At 40.0% G+C, this 26,634-nt stretch overlaps 1 protein-coding gene across 1 annotated transcript; it reads left to right on the top strand.

Moving 5' to 3' along the window:
- The first annotated feature begins 1,458 nt into the window (after window positions 1–1,458).
- Window positions 1,459–21,393, top strand: LOC108717488 (F-box only protein 25). The gene is made up of 10 exons (XM_041565018.1): window positions 1,459–2,087; window positions 3,384–3,515; window positions 3,830–3,930; window positions 5,476–5,525; window positions 9,254–9,346; window positions 10,888–10,981; window positions 12,787–12,971; window positions 14,917–15,099; window positions 16,312–16,455; window positions 20,638–21,393. Exons 2-10 carry the CDS (start codon window positions 3,394–3,396, stop codon window positions 20,725–20,727), a joined length of 1,062 nt encoding a protein of 353 aa, XP_041420952.1. The 5' UTR covers window positions 1,459–2,087; window positions 3,384–3,393; the 3' UTR covers window positions 20,728–21,393.
- Window positions 21,394–26,634: the final 5,241 nt, after the last annotated feature.

Genomic DNA, 26,634 nt, shown 5'->3' with positions numbered 1-26,634 from the left:
TTTGCATATGCAAATTAGGGGTGGGAAGGGGAAAACATTTTTTACGTAACTCGATTTTTCTCCCCGCCCCTAATTTGCATATGCAATTTTGGATTCGGTCGGCCGGGCAGAAGGATTCGGTCGAATCTAAATCCTGCTGAAAAAGTCAGAATCCCGAACCGAATCCTGGAATCAGTGCATCCCTAGAAATAATCAAGTTTATCTTAACTATTCCTCTCTCAGCATCTGTTTCTCTTCTTTCTGTCTTATTTCAGGAGTTGGGTGTGAGATATTCATTGACAGATCCAATATATCTTATAGGGGGGCTTCCTTTCCTAGTAGATGTATTAGAGCTCACACAAATAACTGATTCAAGTACAAACAAAATGTAACAAAATAACTGCCCTTTGCACAAATCCTGCATGTAGAGAGACATGATGTCTGGTGATTTTAATAGAGTGAGCTCTAATACATCTTCTAGGCAAAAGGAGCCCCCCTATTAGATATATTGGATCTAACTGTCAGTGAATATCTGACACCCAACTGCTGCATGAAGAGAGAATGAAGAGAAACAGATGCTGAGAGAGGGATAGTGAACATAAACTTGATTATTTCAGAAACAGTACAGAATTTTTCTTTGACTATATTTAGAAAGTCTCTTATTTCAGTGTGCTGAAGCTTATATTTAATTTTCATTTTGCGATAGTTCCCCTTTAAAGGGACAGCCTCCTAAAATTGGATTGGTTTTTGAATATGAAAAAGTCCAAAACAACTGTGATTTGTTCATGTGGTCTTGGACTACAGCATCCAAAATCCCTCCAACAGCTTAAAGGGATCCTGTCATCGGAAAACATGTTTTTTTCAAAATGAATCAGTTAATAGTGCTACTCCAGCAGAATTCTGCACTGAAATCCATTTCTCAAAAGAGCAAACAGATTTTTTTATATTCAATTTTGAAATCTGACATGGGGCTAGACATTTTGTCAATTTCCCTGCTGCCCCTGGTCATGTGACTTGTGCCTGCACTTTAGGAGAGAAATGCTTTCTGGCAGGCTGCTGTTTTTCCTTCTCAATGTAACTGAATGTGTCTCAGTGAGACATGCGTTTTTACTATTGAGTGTTGTTCTTATATCTACCAGGCAGCTGTTATCTTGTGTTAGGGAGCTGCTATCTGGTTACCTTCCCATTGTTCTTTTGTTTGGCTGCTGGGGGGGGGGGGGAAGGGAGGGGGTGATATCACTCCAACTTGCAGTACAGCAGTAAAGAGTGGTTGAAGTTTATCAGAGCACAAGTCACATGACTTGGGACAGCTGGGAAATTGACAAAATGTCTAGCCCCATGTCAGACTTCAAAATTGAATATAAAAAAATCAGTTTGCTCTTTTGAGAAATAGATTTCAGTGCAGAATTCTGCTGGAGCAGCACTATTAACTGATTCATTTAGAATTTTTTTTTCCCCATGACAGTATCCCTTTAAGATATTCCTAGGCATTTGGTAATGGATGTTAATATAGTATTTATTATTCAGGGATCATTATTTGTCTATTCTGCCTCTTTCTACCCTGAAGCTTAGAGTGCAGAGTGTGTGGTTTGCTGGGGTCAATAAGGAGTCTGCATGGCAAGATAACTAACCCACTTTCAGTCTTGTATTTATTAATACAGCCAGCCTGCTTTGGTTTGTAATCATCCTGATGTATGTTACTCCATTGAGTTCAAGGACATAAAACCAAGGAGCTATGTAATAAAAGGTGTAATAAAAGGTGCAAAGTTTGCTTCAGGTCTTGTCACCTATAGCAGCCAATCAGCGGTTAGCATTTACCGGTCACCTGTCTGAAAGCAAACGTCATATTGGTTAGTATGGGTTACTGAACCTGGCAATTAATTATTAATATTATTAATTGCCCCAAAGTGTTTTTTTTTTTTTTTTTTTTACAAGGACAGTTACTTTGGGTTGGGGGTCTCGTCAAGCTGTTGCTACTTACCAGTTGTATCGAAATCTTTCTGTGGTTCCTATAGTCAGGTGGACTTGTTGGGTGCGGCTCTAATCTAATAGGGAAGTTGATGCAGTTCCAACTGGCTGTTAATCAGTGACTTCCACTTCTAGAGACGGTATGTACAGTATTTTTGTGTTTGTATTTTTAGGAGCCTCAAATCCTTGCCTTGGTAAATGATAGGGGTCCTGGTTCCTAAGAATCTACTCATTTTGTACCAGAAATTTTGGAAGGGGACAGAACTCAAGTGCACAAATATACCCACTGCAAACTACCTAGGAAGGCACTACTTCAGCCTGATTATTACATTGATATATTGCTTGTACCTAGCCTAACACTTCATTTAAAGGGATACTGTCATGGGAAAACATGTTTTTTTTTTTTCAAAACACGTCAGTTAATAATGCTGCTCCAGCAGACTTCTGCACTGAAACTCAAAAGAGCAAACAGATTTTTTTTTATATTTAATTTTGAAATCTGACATGGGGCTAAACATATTGTCAGTTTCCCAGCTGCCCCCAGTCATGTGACTTGTGCACTGATAAAATTCAGTCACTCTTTAATGCTTTCCCCTGTCTTCCGCCAGCTATAATGAAAAATCGCCTGCGGCATGGCACACGCGGCGTTTCGTTTTCCAAACTCGTCCGAAGTTGCCTCATGAGGAAACTTTGGGCGACTTTGGAATATAAAGTGCCGCGTGTGCCATGCTGCAGTGGATGTTTCATTATAGCTATCGGAAGACAGGGGGAAGCAGTTCTGGGAGATTAGTCACCACAAAGCAGAGCTGATTAGTCGCCAGGTGACTAAGGCTAGGGCCACACGGGAAGATTCACGGAGATTGGTCGCCTGGCGACTAATCGCCGCGTCTTTGAGGCGACTAATCTCCCTGAATGGCTTGCTGGTATCTTGCAGCCGCTAGCGCTAAAGTCGCCTGCGCCTATTCACATGCCAGGCGACTAATCTTCCTGAAATATTCCCGTGTGGCCTAGCCCTGAATCTCCCCAAATTTCCAGGTGTGCCCTTACCCTAACAAAAGAACAATGGGAAGGTAACCAGATAACAGCTCCCTAATACAAGATAACTGCTGCCTGGTAGATCTAAGAACAGCACTTAATAGTAAAATCCAGGTCCCACTGCGAGACATTCAGTTACATTGAGTAGGAGAAACAACAACCTGCCAGAAAGCAGTTTCACCCTAAAGTGCTGGCTCTTTCTGAAATCACATGACCAGGCAAAATGACCTGAGATGGCGCCTACACACCAATATTACAAATAAAAAAAAAAACACTTGCTGGTTCAGGAATGAAATTTTATATTGTAGAGTGAATTATTTTCAGTGTTATTTAGAAATAAAAACAACACCATAAAAATCATGACAGAATCCCTTTAAGGTGACATCTGTTCCATCTTTCAGCATTGAAGCCATGCCATTTCTGGGTCAGGACTGGCGCTCTCCAGGCTGGAGCTGGATGAAAACAGATGATGGATGGAAACGGTGTGATTTTTACTGTGAATATGAGCAAGACGACAGTTGCAACCTTCGCATGTAAGTATACCACTCCCTGCAACCTGTTTGTGTTTGTTATAATATGGTCTAAGTATAGCTCCAAGGCTCTCATTGGTGAGCTGTGTGGCCCTTGCCTGTATCTAACTAGCCCAGAAACATCAGTTCTGAATAGAAGGTGCCTGGGTGCAGCACCTTCAGACTAAAAAAACAATTATTAATAGGATGGCAAATGGCAGGTAACCGTGGTACCAGGGTAAGGGCTACTTCCACACTAAACCTTGTACCTTCAGATGGTAAACTTAGGTTGATTCATATAATATGTTGATCTAATATATATTGCTTTCATTTAACAGGCTAAATGTTGATAACCCAGAATTCTATGCAGCGGAGAAGTTAGATGTGTCAGCCAAAAAGCAAAGAAAAGAACAATTTAACAACACTACCAAATCACAGAGTAAGAATTCTGTTGCTTTTGCATTGACAGTATGGGTGTGATTAACACTGAAATGTACACTTTGGGAAATTCCTTGGGTTGTGCCTGAAGAAGAGAATGCTGTTTAAGGAAGAACATGCAGATCTGACAAGCCAATAATGTTATTGCTTTTCATTGCTCTGCAAGATGAAGCATAGAGCCACCCGTTGCTTTCATTGAAACTTAGTAACATAGTAAGTCAGGTTGAAAAAAGACACACGTCCATCCAGTTCAACCTTTTAACTCTATTTTAACCTGCCTAACTGCTAGTTGATTTAGAAGAACCCAATTTTAAGCATCTCCAATTTGCCTCGGGGTTGGAATTCCTTCCTGACTCGGACCAGTCCCTGGATCAACTTGTACTATGAGCTATCTTCCATAACCCTGTATTCACTCACTTGCTAAACACCATCCAACCCCTTCTGAAAGCTATCTAATGTATCAGCCTGTACCACTGATTCAGGGAGAGAATTCCACATCTTCACAGCTCTCACTGTAAAAGAAACCCTTCAGAATATTTAGGCGGAACCTCCTTCTAATCGGAATGGGTGACCTCACATCAGCTTCAAAGACCTACTGGTAAATAAAGCATTAGAGAGATTATTATATGATCCCCTTATATATTTATACATAGTTATCATATCAACCCTTAAAGGAGAACTAAAGCTTAACTAAAGAAGTAGCTAGAAATGTTGTATATTATGTTTTGTGCTTCTGTACCAGCCCAAGGCAACCACAGTCCTTTAGCAGTAAAGATCTGTGTCTTCAAAGATGCCCCAGTAGCTCCCCATCTTCTTTTCTACTGATTCACTGCACATGCTCTGTGCTGCTGTCACTTACTGAGCTTATGGACCCACTCACAATATACAGTACACATAGAATAGAAATGTCACAATATAAGGCTGATTAGTAATTAATACAGATAATTACTACATGACAGTACATAAACCAGTGCAATTAGCATCAGAATTTAATAATCAGCCCTGTAGCATCAGCTTATATTACAGAGGAAGCTCATTTTCTGCTGGATAATTAGTGACGACCCCTAAGCTTAGCTTCTCAACAGCTGCTCAGAGCCCACTGAGCATGTGAGTGTCACAGACACTTTCCAAGATGGTGACCCCCTGTGACAAGTTTGAAGTCCTGGATCATTGCTGCTATTGACAAGCTGAGACTTTAGGCTGGTGCAATAAGTTCATTATATAAAATATGGCATTTTAGCCATATTCATTTTTAGGGTTTAGTTCTCCTTTAAGCACCTCTTCTCCAGCGTGAACAACCCCAACTTTGCCAGTCTTGAATGCTTAATATGAAATGTGGGCTTCCATATTGTTTTAATCTTTTACGAACAAAATCCTTTTGGGAAAACTAGACATGACTATATGACTTATACAAACTGAGAATCAAAATCACTGGTCAGGGTCACTAACTGTTTGTGCCTTACATTGTGTTGCTCTACGTTTCACGTTATTCTGAGCTGCGTATAAATGCACAGGTTATAAATCCTGTTCTCTCTTTTTCTTTCAGACTTTTATCATGAGAAATGGATTTACACACAAAAAGAAAGCACAAGAGAAGTAAGAAAGCTTTGCACTCTTCCACTATTAATGTTGCTCCAAAGCTTCTCAAGCGCAGTGTCTATGTGTGATTGTGCTTATCTCTGTGCTGCATCTGTACGTCCTTGTATAGTCACACGTGTCTTTAAAATTATATGTACCTCAATACGTTAAACTCTAAATAGCAAACTAGAATGTATTGCCTATTCCTTTAGCAATCTATTGGATAATACTTCCTTGGGGCAATGCATTTTCTGTGAACTCTTGCTTGCACAACTAATAAGCTTGTTCTGTGCTCTCAATTGGGTTGTGTTCTAGTGTGTGTCAACATTTCCCAAACCATAAAGACTGTCCATAGAATGGAAAAATCTTACCAAAAGTGCTCAAAAACAGTATTATTAAGACACAATCTTGGACATGAATTCCCTATAGAGGTTACTCCATATCCCAATTCTTGAGGCTGATGAAAATTTCTAGGGAGTAATTTATTAAAGTAGACCTGTCTCCGAGACACAAAAATCTGTATAATAAAAGTCCTTTTCAAATTAAACATGAAATCCAATTTCTATTTTTTATTAAAGCATTCATAGCTGTTGTAAACTCATTTAAAAATCTCAGCTGTCAATCAAATATTGTCTGCTCCTCCTCTATGCCTTAGGCATAGAGGCAGGGCAGACAATTACTTTCATTTTCCATTCAGCACTTCCTAGATGTCACTGCTCTCCACACATTCCCCCAGTTCTCTTCACCATTTAATTGTGTAGCCAGGGCATGGGGATGGACATCAGGTCCCCCATTCTGGTGCACAAACAATTCTGAGATGACACAAGGCTTGTCTTAATAACAGTGTCCACAAAATGGCTCCTGCCTGCTTGCTATAATTATGAATTCCCAAACTGAAGGAAACAAGATTCAAATAATTTATACAGTGTAATTAAAGTAAATTTTTGCTTGACTAATGTGATAAAATAGGATTTTGAATAATTTTTTTGGGTGACGGGTTCTAGAGTCCTGCGCGGGTCCATTTTTTGGAACCCGTAAGCGACCCGTACCCACAATGAGCAACCCAGACCCGCAACCCCCATTCTTACCCGCTTGCAACCCAGACCCGCAAGTACCTTATCTGCAACCCGGACCCGCGACCTGCTGACCATTAAAAATCAGGAAGTGCTGTCATTGTAAACCGGAAGTGACATCATCAGAGGTAGGCATGATCAGAAAAAAAGGAGTCAAATAGGAAGTGCTGTCATTGTAAACCGGAAGTGACATCATCGGAGGTAGGCATGATCACAAAAAAAGGAGTCAAATAGGAAGTGCTGTCATTGTAAACCGGAAGTGACATCATCGGAAGAAGCCATGATCACAAAAAAAGGAGCAAAAACCACTATTGAGAAGACCCGCAGCCCAACCCGCAGAACCGCTGACCCGCGTCTATACCCGCACCCGGAACCTCAACCCGCAGGGTACCGCAGATTTTTGCGGTAGCCGACCCTCTGCAGGACTCTAATAAGGTTTGCTCTTGTACTAGTAACCCATAACAGTGCTAAAAGATAAGACCAGTAAATGCTGTGTAGGATACAATGCATTTGTTATATTACCCATGTATCTCTGAGCCGACACTTCAGTACCATCCAGTGGCCTTCGGTGATACTGTAATTCCATGATGGATAAAGATATCCACAGTCCAAGGTGATACTTTTAACAAAGTCCAAGCTGACCCAACCCATAAAGTACATCTCAAGACCCATTGTATAATTGTCTACAGGTTGTACCTATCCTTAAAATAATGTTCCACAATTATAAGTCTGGATATTCCCTTTGTAGTTCAAAACAATATAGATTAACTTTTATATTCTGTCCCACTCACCTCCCTTTTTATCCTGAACTGTTCTCATTCTTACCCCTCTCCTACCCAGTCTTCCCTGTCCCTGATCCTCTTTTTCCTTCCCAGCCATTTTAGTTACTAAAATGAAGAATTCATTTTGCCTAAATCATAAAGGGGGGTCTCACAATATATGAAATCTATAAATCTTATCTTGGTTGTTTTTATATCTTTCAAAACACAGTTGTGATATTTCCAGGGCACAAAGCATTCAAAAGCCTTTAAAGGCCGAATGTATTGGCAGAAAACTGTTTCTCTAGTGTTTAGCCAACTGCCATTATCCCCATGGGGCTGCAGTAGAACAGTGCGGAAATCTTATTTGTTCTGCTGAGAGGACATTTGTTAGTTGAAATGGAAAAACGTCTCACATAAACAGCTACCTGCTCGTTTTGATCTCTGCTGGATAAAAAAAAACAGCCAATATATAATGAGAAATACTGCACTCCCTACTGTGATTTCAAGAATTAATTTTTAGAGTGTCATGATTTGTATAAAGTTATTTGTCTTGTGCATTTATACTGATTAGGAATCCTTGGTGACCTTTATTATAGAGGTATGGGATCCGTTATCCGAAACCCGTTACCCAGAATGCTCCAAATTACGGAATGGCCCCCCCCATAGACTTCATTTTATACAAATAATCCAAATGATATATAAACATTATTTCCTTTTTTCTCTGTAATAATTAAATAGTACCTTGTACTTGATCCAAGCTAAGATATAATTAATCCTTATTGGAAGTAGGGATGCGCTGAATTCACTATTTTGGATTCGACCGAACCCCCGAATCTTTTGTGAAAGATTTGGCCAAATACCCAACAGAATCCTAATTTGCATATGCAAATTAGGGGTGGAAAGGGGAAAACATTTTTTACTTCCTTGTTTTGTGACAAAAAGTCACGCAATTTCCCTCCCTTCCTTTCCCTCGGTTCGTCCAGGCAGACGGATTCGGCCGAATCCCGAACCGAATCCTGGATTCGTTGCATCCCTATTTGGAAGCGAAACCAGCCTATTGAATTTATTTATTTATTTAATGTTTACATGATTTTGTTGTAGACTTGAGGTATGAAGATCCAAATTAAAGATCAGTTATCCAGAAAACTCCAGGCCCCAAGCATTCTGGATAACAGGTCCCATGCCTGTACCTTTTTTTTCTTTCCAGCAGGGGGGCACATTAGCTCATAAATTATTGTATAGTAGAAAGAATTTATAAATATTATTTGTTGTGTTGTGTGTGTGTGTGACCGAGCTCTACAGTTTTTTGGATCCATATAAATAAGGTATAATAGGAATTTAGGGAGGATATTTTAGGGCTGATACTGAAATATATTGTGCAGGAGTGTCAGGGATTAGCAAGAATTATGGCTCTCTGCAGTTGGGGTATCAGTATGGCACCTGTAATCCAGAATGCTCAGACTCTGGTTTATTCGGAAAAGGGGTCTTCATACCTTAATTTTACTAAAAAAATCATTTTCACGTTAATTAAATCAAATAGGATTGTTTTGCCTCCAATAAGGATTAATTATATCTTAGTTGGGATTAGGTACAAGGAACTGTTTTATTATAACAGATAAAAAAGGATTTTTTTTTAAAATGTGAATTATTTAATTAAAATTGAGTTAATGGGAATGGCCTTTCTGTAATTTGGAGCTTTCTGGATTATGGGTTTCCGGATAAAGGATCCCATAAATATCAGCATGCCCCAGATCCTTAATTTTATAATGTTTGTTGTTTAGGAGCAATAGATAACCAATTAAGTTCAAAACCCTGAGAGAGGGGTAATAAAATATGGCAGGTGTGCAGTGTAGTAACAATGTTACACGCTGTGCTATAATTGTATTTCATTTGTTTTCTTTCTGTTTGCCAGAGACATGGTTATTGCACACTGGGTGAAGCATTTAATCGATTAAATTTTTCAAGTGCAATTTGGGACATCAGAAGATTCAATTATGTGGTTAAGGTAAGCGGCTTTATGATCCTTTTTATGTATCGAAGTATTCCGAGAAAACATCAGTGCATGTAATCAAGGATCAGATTATTTATTTTAGATCAGAGAAAATATCAATGTGGGTAATCAAAGTTTCTCTTTTTCTTTGGTGCCTATGTGTATCAAAGATTGATGTAAAACTGACCATTTAGGAGTCACTTTTTTATGCAGGGGGCTTCTTCAATTAGTCGTCTGCAAATTTATATGAGCAGAGCCCAAGCATTATACAACATATTAGCCCATAGGCTGGGTAGAGAGATGCCACATGAGGGACTGTAAAAGGTATGGCCATAATTCTATTATTTCATTCATTCTGACCAACACTGAGTCCAATGACTATATCAATTGCATGGTGGGTCATCATAAACCATTGACCTGTCTGGGTGGAGATTACAGCTTAATAATAAAAATATGCAGAAGAGCACAGACTAATTTAACTTCCTTTTATGAAGAGGTGAGCAAAAACCTCAACTCTATGATGGCAGTGAATGTGATCAACTTGGTCTTTGCTCAAGCTTTATATACAGTGCCACACAGAAGGTTAATGGTTAAATTAAAGGAATTCTTTAGTACTAAAATAAAAACTAGCAAAAAATAAAAAATGTTTCTAGTATAGTTAGTTAGCCAAAAATGTAATGTATAAAGGCTGGAGTGACCTGAATGTCTAACATAATAGCCAGCACACTACTTCCTGCTTTGCAGCTCTCTTTCCACTGATTGGTTACCAGACAGTAACCAATCAGAGACGTGAGGGTAGGCCACATGGGTCATAACTGTTTGCTTTTGATTCTGAGCTGCATGCTGAAGATCAATTGCAAACTCACTGAACAGTTATGTCCCATGTGGCCCCATCTAAGGGTAAGGCCACACGAGGAAATTCGGGGAGATTTTGTCGCCTGTCGACTAATCGCCTTGTCTTTTGAGCGACTATCTCTCCGAACTGCCTCAGCGTTTTCCCCATAGGCTAGAATGAAAAGTCGCCTGCGCTAATCCACATGCGGCGATGCGTTTTCAATAGTCGCCCAAAGTTCCCTAAGTGAGGCAAGAATTGACTACTTCGACCTTCGACTACGACTTCGAATCGAACGATTCAAACTAAAAATCGTTCGAATATTCGACCATTCGATAGTCGAAGTACTGTCTCTTTAAAAAAAACTTCGACCCCCTGCTTCGCCACCTAAAACCTACCGGTCCCCATAGGCTTTCTAATGTTTTTTTGGTCGTAGAAAAATTGTTCCATCGATTGATTAAAATCCTTCGAATCGTTCGATTTGTCGTTCGATCGAACTAATTGCGGTAAATCCTTCGACTTCGATATTCTAAGTCGAAGGATTCACATTCGGCAGTCGAATATCGAGGGTTAATTAACCCTCAATATTCGACCATATGTAAATCTGCCCCCTAATATAAAAAACTCTTGAAGTAGTATTCATGTTTTTCCATTATGATTTACGTATTATTTGATCTTGAATACCTGTCCGCAGATATTTGATTGGATCGAATTTTTGTTTCAGTTGCTGCAGTTAATTGCAAACTCCCAGCTTACATCACTTAGTGGCTCAGCACAGAAGAATTATTTCAACATTCTAGAAAAGATTGTTCAGAAAGGTAATGGGATCCTTCTTTCATTTAAATATTGGATGGATAGTGTTACAGTTGGCAGTCGACTGAAGATGTTAATCTTCAAGGAATAGTTTCCTTTCTTTCTCCTCGGGCTAAATGTTGAAGTAGATGTTGTATACGTTTGTGTGGTTAGATTTGTCACCTCTATGGTATGTCATTGCCATGAAATCCATTTAGGTCTGTAGAACCAACAGTCTTGTTATATATGTGATACTGACAGTTCTAAAATGTCAATTGATTTGTGACTTACACATTTCATAAAGCAGTTGATTCCAGATGTAAATATATATCTAGGTTGTGTTTGAAATGGCACGTGTTCCTATAGTATGTGCTCTCTGTGCTGTAACATGTCGGAGGGTGGGCTTCTTCTGGTGCACAGGTTATGAACAGATAGAGGGTGCACCTCTCAGTCAATGCCAAAGACAATTTTAGCTTGTGCAACTGGGGAGACCCCATCTCCTGACAGAGAGCACATCCTTCAGCTCCAGAATGGAGATCCATTTTTAGCTTGGAGGCGAAACATGGCATTGAACTTGGAGGTCGATTTTTCTCATCTAGTGTCCGCTTCACACTTAAATGTTAAACTTAACCCACATTTTAAGGGCACATACTTCACCAAAATGAAAATTGAATATAAGCAATAAGAAACTTTGTAAATACAATCAATTACTGTAAATATTCTGTATTGTTTCTGAAATAATCAAGTTTATGTTCACTTTTCCTCTCTCAACATCTGTTTCTCTTCATTCTGTCTTCATGCAGATATTCATTGACACTTAGATCCAATATCTCTTATAGGTGGGGCTTCCTTCCCTAGCAGATGAATTGGAGCTCACTCAAATAAAGTAACTGATTCCAGTACAAACAAAATCTTTTGCACAAACTGCATGTAGAGAGACAGGATTTCTGGTGATTTTAATAGAGTGAGCTCTAATACATCTTCTAGGCAAAAGGAGCCCTCCTATAAGAAATATTGGATCATTCATCTGACACCCAACTCCTGCATGAAGAGAGAATGAAGAGAAACAGATGCTGAGAGAGGAGTAGTGAAGATAATATTGATTATTTCAGAAACGGTACCGAATTTTTAATTGATTGTATTTAGAAAACTTCTTATTTCGTTATGCTGAAGCTTATATTAAATTTTCATTTTCGCGATAGTTCCTCTTTAAGCACAATGTGAGCCATCTTGGTAACAGTATCCAGCCTTAGGAAAGCTGCACCTTCCTGAGTGAGTTGTTTGATCTGCTATTTAGTGGTCTGGTGACAGGGCAATTTAATATCTTATCGTGGATGAGAGCTTTATAGAGAAGAGAAATATTACACAGTTCTACATTCTGGGCAGGGAAACAACAGAAAAGGTAACCAAAGGCTTAAATGGGTATTAGAGGAGCTATCCAAGGTCATGATGGAATGTAACTGAACACCTACAGTCAGTCTATTTGCTTTTGTGAGTTTAAAACAAAGGGCTTTTGCCCTGTTTTCTGTCAGTCGGTTTATTGAAGCAGAAGAGGAACATACGGAGATTCATTTATAAAGGTGGTTAAAAACACATGTTAAAATAACCAGACAATGCAACCTTAACCCCATGGTACCCCATGTATTGCGTGTATACTCTTGAAAAATCTATCAAAGTGTGTCCATGCTGTATCCAAACACAAAAATGGTTGGAACTTTAAATCAGTTTTTAGGTGGAATGAATGATCAGTAGGCGTGGGCTGAGGAACTCTAATGTATTTCTAATACCTTTGAAACAGGACCATAACTGATAATTTATTGTCCCCCTGAAGCAATTGAAGATCAGTACAACCCACGTTTGATACGAGAGCTTCTGCAAGATTTGAGCGCTGCCCTCTGCATCCTGATACGGGAAGTTGGGAGATGTGTATTGGTGGGAAATATTAATATCTGGATCTCTCGCTTGGAGTCTATTTATTCTTGGCAGCAGCAACTGATGAACCTTCAGATAAAGCAGGTACTTAATGTTTTCTCTAACCTTGTATTCCACAAATGCCTTTCCTTCCACTGAACTCACCGAATCTGCTCATTGAATGATGTTACTGCGAGGAAAGCTGGACTTGCCATCAGGAGCCTTGATGGAGGAAGCATGAAAGAAGGGACTTCCTTTTATAACTTATATGCACAGGCTGTTACGTTTCCCTTCGCATTACAAAGGTGCTGATACATCTAAATAAGTGGTAGCATTAGAATTAAGATGTTAAAATAATACTTAGGTGTGCAGATATATATTTTTCAAGAAGAATGAAACCCGAGTTGTTCACCTTTAAGTTAACTTTTAGTATGATGTAATTGTAGAGAGTGATATTCTGAGACAATTTGCAATTGGATTTTATTATTTGTGGTTTTTGAGTTATTTAGCTTTTTATTTAGCAACTCTCCAGTTTGCAGTTTCAGCAATCTGATTGCTAGGGTCCAAGTTACCCTAGCAACCATGTATTGATTTGTATAAGAGACTGGAATATGAATGGGAGAGGCCTAAATAGAAAGACGAGTAATGAAAAGTAGCAATAACAATGCATTTGTAGCCTTACAGAGCATTTGTTTTTAGATGGGGGTCAGAGACCCCCATTTGAAAGCTGAAAAAAATCAAGTAGAAGGAAAATAATTCAGAAACAATGAAGAAAAAAATGAAGGCCAATTGGAAAGTTGCTTAGAAATAGCTGTTCTATCACATACTAAGGGGCCAATTCACCAAGCTCGAGTGAAGGATTCGAAGTAAAAAAACTTTGAATTTCGAAGTGTTTTTTGGGCTACTTCGACCATCGAATGGGCTACTTCGACCTTCAACTACGACTTCGAATCGAAGGATTCGAACTAAAAATTGTTCAACTATTCGATAGTCAAAGTACTGTCTCTTTAAGAAAAAACTTCGAACCTCTAGTTCGCCATCTAAAACCTACCGAAAACCCAATGTTAGCCTATGGGGAAGGTCCCCATAGGCTTTCCTAAATTTTTTTGGTCGAAGGATAATCCTTCGATCGTTGGATTAAAATCCTTCGAATCGTTCGATTCGAAGGATTTAATCGTTCGATCGAAGGATTATTCGATCTAATTATTTGCGCTAAAATCCTTCGACTTCGATATTCGAAGTCGAAGGATTTTAATTCCCAGTCAAATATCGAGGGTTAATTAACCCTCGATATTCGACCCTTAGTGAATTTGCCCCTAAAAGTTTACTTAAAGGACAAGGAAAGTTAAACTAAAGAAGTAGCTAGAAATGTTGTAGAATAGATTATGTTTTAAGCTTCTGTACCAGCCAAAGGCAACCACAGCCCTTTAGCAGTAAAGATCTGTGTCTCCAAAGATGCCCCAGTAGCTCCCCATCTTCTTTTCTGCTGATTCACTGCACATGCTCTGTGCTGCTGTCACTTACTGAGCTTAGGGACCCACTCACAATATACAGTACACATAGAATAGAAATGTCACAATATAAGGCTGATTAGTAATTAATACAGATAATTACTACATGGCAGCACAGAAACCAGTGCAATTAGCATCAGCATTTAATATTCCACCCCATAGCATCATCTTTTATTACAGACTAATCTCATTTTCTGCTTGATAATTTGCAACCACCCCTAAGCTTAGCTTCTCAACAGCTGCTCAGAGCCCACTGAGCATGTGAGTGTCACAGACACTTTCCAAGATGGTGACCCCCTGTGACAAGTTTAAAGTTCTGGATCATTGCTGCTATTGACAAGCTCAAACTTTAGGCTGGTGCAATAAGTTCAGTATATAAAATATGCCATTTAGCCATATTCATTTTTAGGGATTAGTTCTCCTTTAAGCGGTCAAGAGAGATTTGACGTTGCCTGTGCAAAGCGTGCTTACTGTTTTGGAGCTGGGTGGCTTTGTGCAAACTACTATTTAAGATTTTGTACAAAACCAATTTCTTTTAGCATCTTGATGGGGGCCCCACCATTTGTGATCTCCCTTCACAAATGCAGGACAATATAATGAACAGATTTACTGATGTCTGGGACATTATTAATCTTAGCCAAGTCACTCCTACTCTGCATGTGCTGAGTGAAGATCAATTCCTTTGGCAAAAACTATGCAAGTACCATTTTGCAGAGAAAATGGTAAGTATAAACATGCCGATACTTTGCCCAGTTATTGTTTAATGTTAATTCTTTTAAAGTGATTCTGTCATAATATTTATGATGTAGTTTTTATTTCTAAATTACACTGCAAATAATTTTACAATATAAAATTTCATTCCTGAACCAGCAAGTGTATTTTTTTTAGTTGTAATATTGGTGTGTAGGTGCATCTCAGGTCAGTTTGCCTGGTCATGTGGTTTCAGAAAGTGCCAGCAGTTTAGGATGGAACTGCTTTCTGGCAGGCTGTTGTTTCTCCTACTCAGTGTAACTGAAGGTGTCGCAGTGGGACCTGGATTTTACTATTGAGGGCTGTTCTTAGATCTACCAGGCAGCAGTTTCCTTGTGTTATGGAGCTGTTATCTGGTTACCTTCCCATTGTTCTGTTGTTAGGCTGCTGGAGGGAGGGAGGGGGTGATATCACTCCAACTTGCAGTACAGCAGTAAAAACGTTGTGTTTTACAAAACAGTTTATGCGTGTAAATACGTATAAACTGCACTACCACTGAAACTAAAGGAAATGCACTTCTGGCAATTCTCACAAGGCGCTTGCAAGCTGAAATCCACCATGGGACGCCAGTGTTGGCATTTTTTAGCAGAAACGCCAATACATCAATAAACTACCAAATCAATAGACTCTATGGGATCTGCAAGTTTGAAACCACACTTTACGTAAATATCCAGCGTATTATAAATATGGTGTCCAAATTCTTGCAAGATAAATGACACATAAAAGTTTTTACGGCTGGTGACGAAATTATGTTGCGTATTGACGATCATTCCTGCTCCATTTTGCATGTAAATAGTTTTTCTATTTCTAAATAGCTTTTCTATTTGACGGGCGCGTGTGGTTTCAGTGGCGTTTTACGCCCGACTGAGCTTTTTTAAAACCGCAGCGTAAGAATGCCTGGCCTTGCCCTAAATGCGCAACATTACTGCTTCTGCCAATGCAGAATCTCCAGAGCTTCTCAGAAACGTATGAATGTTTCTCACAGATAGTTTGCTGCTGATCATTTTGCAGTTACGTGCCTTTTCTAAATGTTAATATCATAATTATCTTGACCCTACACACCACCTTTGCTTTTTGATTGGGTGGTAGGTGCCTACACTATTTATTTTACATTACATCACATTAAGCAACATTTCTTTCACTGTTGTCTGATCATCTGAACTGATTGCTTGTCTCTCCAATAGTTCTGTAGACATTTGAGTGTCTCTAAAACAGGCCACATCGACTGGAAACTGAAGTTCTTTGCTCTTCAGAAATATTATCCAACAAGGGAACAATATGGCGACACTTTACAGTTCTGCCAGCATTGCAGCATCCTGTTTTGGAAGGTACAGAAACATAATTGCTTTTAAGGGTTCCGTAACGGACAGAATGCATTGGGCACTGGGAATTGGCATGTTCTAATTTTGTGTATAATAATGTAATAATGTACATTGGCACGCTGTTTAATCAATAAGTCCCAGGTATTTGTGGGTTGCAGGGAAATGTTAGTAGGAGTGATCAGCCAGTAAAAACAAAAAACACATACTTTTATTTTTGCATTTTTTTTTTTTGCATCTTATACACACACTTGCCAGATTAATTGTATAATCAGTATAATTTAGTGGGCACGAGTTGAATCCTGTACTGAATCCAGGGAGCATGAAATAGGCTTCTAGTCTTTATTCCAAATCATTTGGGAGGTTCATATCACACTCTCAGATTTGGGGTAGCCACTCATTTGCATACATACGCCAGTGTGCAGGTTTCTACTGAAATAATCATTTCTGCAGACACTGAAGAGCTAACAGTATGTTGCATACACCTAATTTATTATTCAGCTGGAATGGTGGGTTTGGAGATATTTGCACACTTTATTGTAACTCTCACATCTGCAGTCACAATTAGGGTTGACACTTTTTCTAGAAAAAATACTGGCCTTCCTATATATTTATCTTACTTCCCTATTAATAACATTGGGATCAACCATCATTTTTACCGGCCAGGCTGGTAAAATATCGGCCAGGTGGCAACCCTAGTCACAATGTCAGTAGGAGCTTTAGTTTTTTACTGCCCAAGACTTTTCCTGGTGTCTCAACTTGCACAGTGTTCCACACAGGAGCATTGGGCTGTTTGATCCTGTACCTTATTATTGAATAACTGATTTTCCCTGGTATATTAAGATATGCAGTATAGATATCTTTCACTACTTGTATACACAGTGTAATACATCTTACAACACAACAGACGGCAAAATAAAATAAATGTAAACAGTTCAAAAGATGAAGTGCCATGTTAATAGACACAAGCGGGAAAAGGTACCCATAAAGCTTCAAGTCTAAATGGTATTACATGGGCTTCAAATAACTGTGGCAGCCCACCCTTAAAGGAATTCAACCCTAAACTTAAAAAAACCCTACCCCCTACCCTAAATAGATACCCATCCCTCCTCCCCCCAGCCTAAGTATTACCCAGGGCAAATGCCCCTAACGTTTTACTTTCCCCTCAGTGCAGATTCAGGCATCGTAGTTCACGGGCGCCATCTTCAGCCGCTTCAGTAGTCTTTGTAATGAGACCGGCACTTCTGCAATTTTCTTGAGTTTCGTCGCATGCGCAGTTATCGCGAAACAGAAAATTGCTCCCAACTGCACATGCACCAACATGCCGGTCTCATTCCGGAGATTTACGAAGAGAAGAAGATGTCGCCCGTGAACTCCAATGCCTGAATCTGCACAGAGGGGTAAGTAAAACTTTAGGGGCATTTGCCCGGAGTAACACTTAGGCTGGGGGGAGGAGCGTCAATATAGGGTAGTGTTTAGTGTTGAATTCTCCTTTAAGGACATGAACAAATGTTGGTTCTCAAAGGTGAGCTTGAACCCCAAAATTCTGAACACGAACCTATTAAATACATTTAGTGGGTCTCCTATTCACCAATAAGACTTGGAAGATGTTCACCTGAATGGTTAGGCCAACCAAGCACAGAATCCAGCACACAGGCAAGATGGATACCATATCAAGAGCCTTACATATATATATAGCCACCTTTCTGTTGTGCTGATGTTTGTTCTGAAGCAATTGGATCGGCACAGTTGCGCCTTCTCTTCAGTTCAATTTTAGCTGACCAATGGAATTATTCCATCAGGAACTATACACCAGGAGTATCTTTCTGAGCATCCCTCCAGCTGGCCATACATGCCTAGATGATCAAAATACTGTCCTTATCTGGCCATGTATGGTCATCTTAAATGACTAAAAAGCTACAGACAACAATTGCACTGGGGACATATGACTTTATATATAGGTTTATATGACTTTATATATCGCCTATGTACAAAGGTAACGGTGCTTAGTGAGCAAATGTGCTAAAACACAGTTATGCAAGTAAGCGCGCTCTATGTAATTAATGTAATATATGAGATTACATTAATGGACCTAGGAGTTCAAATAACATGTTTATTTCTTTTATTACTCAACAATACAAGTTAAAGGGGTTGTTCTCCTTTAAATCAACTTTTTAGTATGATGTAGACAGGGACCCCCAACCTTTTGAATCCGTGAGCAACATTCAGAAGTAAAAGGAGTTGGGGAGCAACACAAGCATGAAAAATGTTCTTGGGCTGCCAAATAAGGGTTGTGATTGGCCGATTAATAGCTCCTATGTGGATTGTCAACCTACATTGAGGTTCTGTTTGGCAGTGCATCTGGTTTTTATACAACCAAAACTTGCCTCCAAGTCTGGAATTTACAATTTTGGTTGATAGGGTCCAAATTCCCCTAGCAACCATGCATTGGTTTGAATAGGAGACTGAAATATGAATAGAAAGAGGAGTAATAAAAATTAACAATACTTTTGTAGCCAGACAAAAGATGGCGCCAGTGACTCCAATTTGAAAGCTGGAAAGAGTCAGAAAAAGTCAAATAATTCAAAAACTATAAAATTAAATAATTAGCCATTCTACAACATAAAAAAACATTGTGTATGAGTTAACATCTCTTTTATTGGTCTAAAGTACAATTTGTTGGTCCCAGTGTTTGTCCTTGGTGTAATCTGGGTGCCGTCACTTTAACAGCTGCAGTTGAAATACACAACATAATCCCATGTTTCTCATTTTCTATTCTATCTTTCTGCTCTGTTTCCTTCTTTCCTTTCAAAGGATTACCATCTTGCTCTTTTATTTAAGGTATTTATTTAAGCATGTTTATATTCAGACTTTGTTTTCACTTTTTCCTCTTTTTTTTTATTTCAAATGTATACATTTTGTTTAATACATTGAGTTGAGAGTGTACCAGTATGAAGAAATAAAACATATTGTCAACACTTCAAAAGTCAAGGTGATTTCCTTGCCCGCCCATAATTTACAAATGCAAATTAGGATTTGGATTCAAGGCCAGATTTAGATAGCAGGTGCCCCTAGGCCTGCTGCCGTTCATCACCCCGGTCCCCTCCCCTTTATTTGTGCATGTCCACAAATCTTCTTCATTGGGTCCAGAGCACTGGGGATTGGCACAGGATTTTTTTTCCTGCACATGCCCAGTGTTTCTAAACCAGAATGGATGAGTTTGGGCAGAATGCTGCCCCCTAAAATCCTGCTGCCCTAGGCCCAAGCCTTGGTGGCCTTTCCACAAATCCGGGCCTGTTTGGATTCGGTTCAGCCAGGCACAAGGATTCGACCGAATCTGAATCCTGCTGAAAAAGGCAGAATCCTGGCTGAATTCCGAACCGAATCCTGGATTCGGTGCATCCCTATTTTATATAAACTAAATCAAGTGGGAAATATACTAGGAAAATAAGGCTAATGTGAGTTAATCCCACAATTGCAAGTTCTTAGAAGACCTCTCACAGCAATTTTACATTATATGTGTTTTTCCTACTCTGGTATGAACTAGGGATGCCCGGATTTTTGGGCAGGCCACATAGGCCCGGGCCTAGGGTGGCAAAATGCTGGGGGCGGCATGCTGGCCGCAACTGAACCTGTCACCACCTGTACTTTGAATCCGCCCGCCACCAGATGAGCAGGTGGGGGGGTGAGCGAAATCCGGACCAGGCGGAGAGGTGTGCGGCCTAGGGGCACACATTTTAGATATCCGGCACTAACCGAATCCAGGATTCGGCCTTTTCCAGCAAGATTTGAATCTGCCGGAATCCTCGTGCCTGGCTGAACCGAATCCAATCCTAATTTGCATATGCAAATTAAGGGCGGGAAGGGAAATCACTTGCCTTTTCGTCACAAAATAAATAAGTAAAAAAAATGTTACCACTTTTTCTCCTTCCTGCCTCTAATTTGCATATGCAATTTAAGGTTCGGTATTCGGCCAAATCTTTCACGAAGGATTTGGGGATTCGGCCAAATCACAAATAGTGGATTTGGTGCATCCCTAGTGTGAACCTGCCAGAGCTAAAGGTTTTGGGCTGGAATTCATGGTTCTCTCCCATGCATCAGAATGTCATATGCAGTATCTGTGCAGACATAAATGTTATTAAAACGAATATGTGAGCCTGAACGTACAATTTCCTTTTCTTATTATACCAGGACACAGGACATCCCTGCACCGCCAACAATCCCGCCAGCTGTCAGAATCCAGTGTCTCCCCAGCACTTTATTGACCTCTTCAGGTTTTGATTGTCACATCCGATTCCTCTATCCTTTTTTTTTTTTAATGTCTGTTGTATTAAAATAAAAAATTAAGATACAATATGACAGAAAACAGAAAAATGCATTTTAAAATACTAGGGTTGCACAGAATCTAGGATTTATAGCTTCAGCTGAATCCTCCACCTGTAATTTGCATATTTTAATATTAACAAAATCCTAAAATATTTAGATAGATATAGATACAAATTTAAAGACTACATTGAATCACTGAGTTGGGCATTGTTACTAGCTGTTATTTAAAGGAGAACTAAACCCCCCCACCAAAAGCCCCCCTAATCTTGCAGGCATTGCGCCTCTCCCACCCATGTGCTTTAGTGTTAAAAAAAAAACCTTTTAAAAATTTCATCCCGATTCCTGACTTGGCCCAACTGTGCATGCGTCGGCAGGCTTTGTGACAGCGAAGAGATCCAAAGACGACGCGAAGATCCGCAAGATGGCGACCAGGAGCTCCACTGAGCTTCTCTGAATTGAAAGGACCAGTAACCTAAAAAATCATTTTAAAAAAATGAATTTGTACTTATTGAAAAAAAAAAACCAAGATGCAATGAAATTTAAATTCGCAAACTTTATTAAGAAATAACTTACCCATTCTCCACTTGCACTCCTCTTCAGAAATGGCCACAGGGCAACGATCCATCGTGTGGCGCTCGATTTCTCCTCCCTGGCTATCTCCTATACAAGGCAGGGAGGGGAAACTGAGCGCCGCACGATGGATCGTTGCCCTGTCGTTATGTAGAAACTATTTTTTTTAAAACATTTTTTTACGTTACTGGTCTTTTAAGGGTCAGAATTTTTAAAAGGTTTTTTTTTTAACACTAAAGCACATTGCGGGGAGGGAGAGGGGGTTGCTTTTGGTGGGGGGGTTAGTTCTCCTTTAAACACTTAATGAGAGTGATTTCTGCTGATTGAGACCAAAATGTTACACCTTTTATTTAAGCATACTTGATGCTTTTTGATCATTCCTTTTGTTGACACTAAAATGATACCCGTTTGTATTCCCAATGCTTTGCCACGGTGCAGACGTTTATTATCGCTGCATTATTTCATTATCTATCCTTTCACAAAAATGCCCATCAGATATACCTGCTTCCCATCGCTCTGCTTTTTTCTTATTATTTTTCCTACAGAAAGCAATTTGTGTGCAGGTCTGGGATCTATTTTCCAGAATGCTCAGGACCAATTCTGTTAAGCATAAAAATCCCAAAAACTGTGCAAAAAAACCCCAAAAAAAGACTGTGAAAATGATTTATTAAATCTTCATTTCAATTTAATTCTGTTAAAAATAACAAACGTTGTTATTCTGCTAAACTCTTGAGAACAGGGTTTTTTTTTGTATGAATCCTAATCTACTAAAAAAACGACAGTGGAATTGTCAAAATAAAAAAGAATCTATAGACTAGTTTTATACCCTACAAACTGCAATTTATTTTCTACAGAGATATTAAAGCTGCGCCGCTGATCATTTTCTCTCTGTTATCATCTAATTGTTTAATTTATTTTAATTTTTAAAAGTTGTTGTTATGTCTGTTCTTTTTTTTTTATTATTAACTGCGCATGTGATAATATTGAATTATTGTTCATATTTTTAGCAAGGAATAATGTATCTGCTTATAGGGATGTAGCGAACTGTTCTGCTGCGAACTAGTTCGCGCGAACTTCGACCGCTCGCGTCCGCCGAATGTTCGCGAACGTTTGGGAACGTTCGCATTTTGAGTTCGCGTTCGATTCGAATACAAGTCGTTCGACCATTCGACCATTCGAATTCCTTCGACCGCTAAAAACGAACGATTTCCATTCGTTCGAACGATTGTAAGCATTCGATCGAATGAAAAGCATTCGATCGAATGGCTTCGATCGTTCGATTCGAATGAAAATCCTTCGATCGAATGATTAAAATCCTTCGATCGTTCGAATCGAACGATTTTAGCGGGTGTTCGAAGTTCGCAAACTGTTCGCGAACGTTCGCATTTTTTGCCGGTGTTCGCGAACGGCGTTCGCGAACACCAAATCGGCAGTTCGCTACATCCCTATCTGCTTATGGAAGGCAGCAGTTGTGATAGTAAGTGATCGACTTGGGGTAATGTGCAATGTATTAGAAGAAGGGGCCCGGTGTTAAACATTTCAACTTCAATATGATCAGCAAGAGTTTAGTCAGCACTCATACCTCCGAAATTCTTTTCAGCTGGTAAAAGTCTCACAGTTTCCACCACCAACTGGTTTTCGAATCCTTTGTATCACAGACCGAATCAACGAATATATTTTCTTAAAACGGTTTTAATTGAGACATAGGCTCTTGACCCAGATAAAACACAACGGTTCAGACCTGCATAGGTCTTTTTTCAAGCCCAAACAAAAAAAAAATTCATTATGATACTCCAACCTTAGTGGGGCAGGGGAAGTAATTCTATGGTATAATCTGTTGAAGGATATGAAATTGAGCAAGAATTGTATTGTGACTGTTGTAAGCCAAAATGCAGTTTAATAAAATGCATATTGTGTTTATTTGTTCTGTACTTAACTGGACCACTTAAACCCATGAAACAAATATGAAGGAAACAAGGAAAATAGAGGGTCACCACTTGCTGCCAACCCACTCATAGAATTCAGCAGAAACTTAAAGGAGCAATAAAGCCATAGATAAAAGGTAGTATCCCTGGAGAGGCTTCCCTCCCCCCCAAACCGCACCAGTGGGCCAACCCTCTACTGGCCCCTGTATGTTCTCTCTTGAGAGGGGGTTTGGAAGGTTCCATTCTGCATCTCCTGTAAGCAGCTGCTGCTCTGGACCTGGATTCAACTGCACATGCTCCATGTCTGAAATTACTTGCAGTGTTCTTCTTTTTTCCTAAATACGTAATGCAAATGGTGCAGTATTGGGAGGGGGGTTTCGCACTGCACAGTTGGACAGCAATGATCTATTCTAGACAGCACCGCACCGGGTGCAGAAGACCGTACTAAATAGGATGACACTGTTTTGAAGGCAAGACCATTTTCCCATAAATGGTCTCCAAATGGAATAGGTTTGGGATCCCCAACCTTTTGAACCCGTGAGCAACATTCAAAAGTGAAAGGAGTTGGGGAGCAACACAAGCATGAAAAATGTAATTGGGGTGCCATATAAGTGCTGTGATTGGCCATTTGGTAGCCCCTATGTGGATTATCAACCTACATTGAAGCTCTGTTTGGCAGTACATCTGGTTTTTATACATCCAACTTGTCTCCAAGCCTGGAATTCAAAAATAAGCACCTGTTTTGGGAACACTGGGAGCAACATCCAAGGGGTTGGAGAGCAACATGTTGCTCATGAGCTACTGGTTGGGGATCACTGAATAGGTAATGAACTGTATAACATATGGCATGTACAGTAGTAGCATACCTCCCAACATTTTGGAGATAGAAAGAGGAAAAAAAAAAGATTTGCCAGGTGTAGCGCGCCATAATTTTTTTTACAACGCCTATTTTTGTGGGCACACACCTTAGTTACCATGTTCATTTTACAATATTTGACAGGTTATGAAAGTTTAAATACATTTTTGTGGTTTTTTTTTATGTGTTAATACAGTTTTGCTAATGAAGGTGAATTGCCCTTTAAAGGAAAACTATACCCCCCTGAACAATGTAGGCCTCTATGAAAAGATATTGCATCAAACAGCTCATATGTAAAACCCTGCTTCATGTAAATAAACCAGGTCCGGACTGAGAATTAAAATAGGCCCTGGCATTTCAGGTACACAGAGGCCCAATCAGCACACATAGATGCCCAAACGGCCCCCACCAGTCCATTAAATAGAGACTTTCTATGGCACCTTATAGCAGCCCTTCTGGAACCCACAGATTGCCAGTCCGGGCCTGAAATAAACCATTTTCATAATAATATACGTTTTAGTAGTATGTGCCATTGGGTAATCATAAATAGAAAATAGCCATTTTAAAAAATAAGGGCCGCCCCCTGGGATCCTATGATTCACGGTGCACACAAACAAACTATACTTGTTAGGTCACATGAGCCAATTAACAGACAGAGTTCTGCCTTTTGCTTTCACACTTCTTCCTGTTACAGTTAGAGCTGCAGTATTTCTGGTCAGGTGATCTCTGAGGCAGCACACAGACCAGCACAAAATTGTGGTTCAAGGCAATATATGTAAAAGGGCAATATTTACTTAAATATATTCCAGTTTGATAAGATTCTTTAGTCAAAGTCAAAGTAAACTTTATTGTCATCTCAGCAGTATATGAATACACAGTGAGACGAGACGACGTAGCTCCAGCTAGTACATATCACAAAAAGGCACTTAGGATACACAATAAATATGTAAACATTGGAAATGTGCAATATATTGGCAGAAGTTGGATATATACATGTGTACACCTTTAGAATTTGTTCACAAAGTTAAGTTCACAGTTCAGGTGTGTCTGGAATGTAGTGGGAGGGCAGGCAGTGAGTTGAGGAGTCTGATCGCTTGCGGAAAAAGCTTTTACCTGGCCTGGTTGTTCGGGCTTTAATGCTGTAAAAGCGTCTGCCAGATGGGAGCAGCGTGAACAGTCGGTTTGAGGGGTGTGTGTGCAGTGTGTGCAGAGGGGTGTGTGAGTCCAGTGCAATGCAGGAGGCCTTTCTTGCTCAGTGCTTGTGGAAGATGTCCTGCAGTGATGGAAGAGCCACTCCAATGATGTTGCCAGCTGCTTTGACAGTCCGCTGTAGACTTTTCTGGTCAGCAGCGCTGGCACTACTGAACCAGACAGAGATGCAGCGCATCAGGACACTCTCTATGGTGCCCCTGTAGAACACTGTGAGTGTGGGAGGCGGAAGGCTGGCCCGTTTCAGTCATCTTAGGAAGTGAAGTCGCTGCTGAGCCTTTTTGGTGATGGAGGCGGTGTTGGTGGTGCAGGTGTAGTCATCAGAGATGTGGACTCCCAAGAATTTGGTGTTCTTTAATGTCTCTACCATGGAACCGTTGATGTTAAGTGGTGTGTGAGCAGGGCGAGTTCTCCTGAAGTCGACGATCATCTCTTTCATTTAATCCTCATTCAGTGACAGGTTGTTCTCACTGCACCAGATTGCCAGCTGCTGAACCTCATCTCTGTATGATGACTCGTCGTTGTGGTTGATGAGCCCCACCACAGACTTGTCATAGGCGAACTTGATGATGTGGTTTGAGCTGTGTCTAGCTGTGCAGTCATGTGTCAGCAATGTGTACAACAACGGGCTGAGAACACATCCTTGAGGAGCTCCTGTGCTCAATCTGATGGGGCTGGAAACATTGTCACCGATACAAACAGACTGAGGCCTCTCTGACAGAAAGTCCAAGATCCAATTGCACAAAGAGGTACTCAATCCCAGCTCGCTTAGTTTCCCGCTCAGCTTTTGAGGGAGGATGGTATTGAATTCTGAGCTAAAGTCTATAAACAGCATTCTCACATAACTGTCTTTCTTGTCCAGATGAGTTAGTGAGAGGTGGAGAGCAGAAGAAATGGCATCCTCAGTTGACCTGTTTGGTATGCAATTTGATATGCGAATTGTAGTGGGTCCAGTGAGCGGGGGAGGATGCTCTTGATGTGTGCCATCACAAGTTTCTCGAAGCATTTCATGATGACCGGGGTTAGTGCAACAGGGCAACAGGGCGGTAGTCATTCAGGCAAGTTACTGAAGACTTCTTTGGCACTGGAACGGTGGTGGTGGACTTGAAGCATGTGGGATGATCATCTGGTTTAGCGATGAATTGAAAATGTCAGGGAAGACATCAGCCAGCTGATCAGTACAGTCTCTGAGCACACAACCAGGAATGTTGTCTGGTCCGGCAGCATGCCACTTAACGTGATATAAACTTAAATGTTTATTTTGATTGTATCGTTTTCCTTGAAGCTGCAAGTCACAGTTTC

This window comes from Xenopus laevis, chromosome 5S, assembly GCF_017654675.1.
Source record: "Xenopus laevis strain J_2021 chromosome 5S, Xenopus_laevis_v10.1, whole genome shotgun sequence".
NCBI classification, from domain to species: Eukaryota; Metazoa; Chordata; class Amphibia; order Anura; family Pipidae; genus Xenopus; species Xenopus laevis.
The sequence above is the reverse complement of the archived record's forward strand: the minus strand, read 5'-3'. Positions and strand labels throughout refer to the sequence as shown.

What these genes read in the sequence shown, in the direction of transcription:
- LOC108717488 (XM_041565018.1), top strand. Translation starts at nt 3,394, where the DNA reads ATGCCATTTCTGGGTCAGGACTGGCGCTCTCCAGGCTGGAGCTGGATG. An exon ending in GACAGTTGCAACCTTCGCAT is followed by an intron (nt 3,516 to 3,829) that starts GTAAGTATACCA and finishes TTCATTTAACAG; the next exon opens with GCTAAATGTTGATAACCCAG. An exon ending in GCAGCATCCTGTTTTGGAAG is followed by an intron (nt 16,456 to 20,637) that starts GTACAGAAACAT and finishes TTATTATACCAG; the next exon opens with GACACAGGACATCCCTGCAC.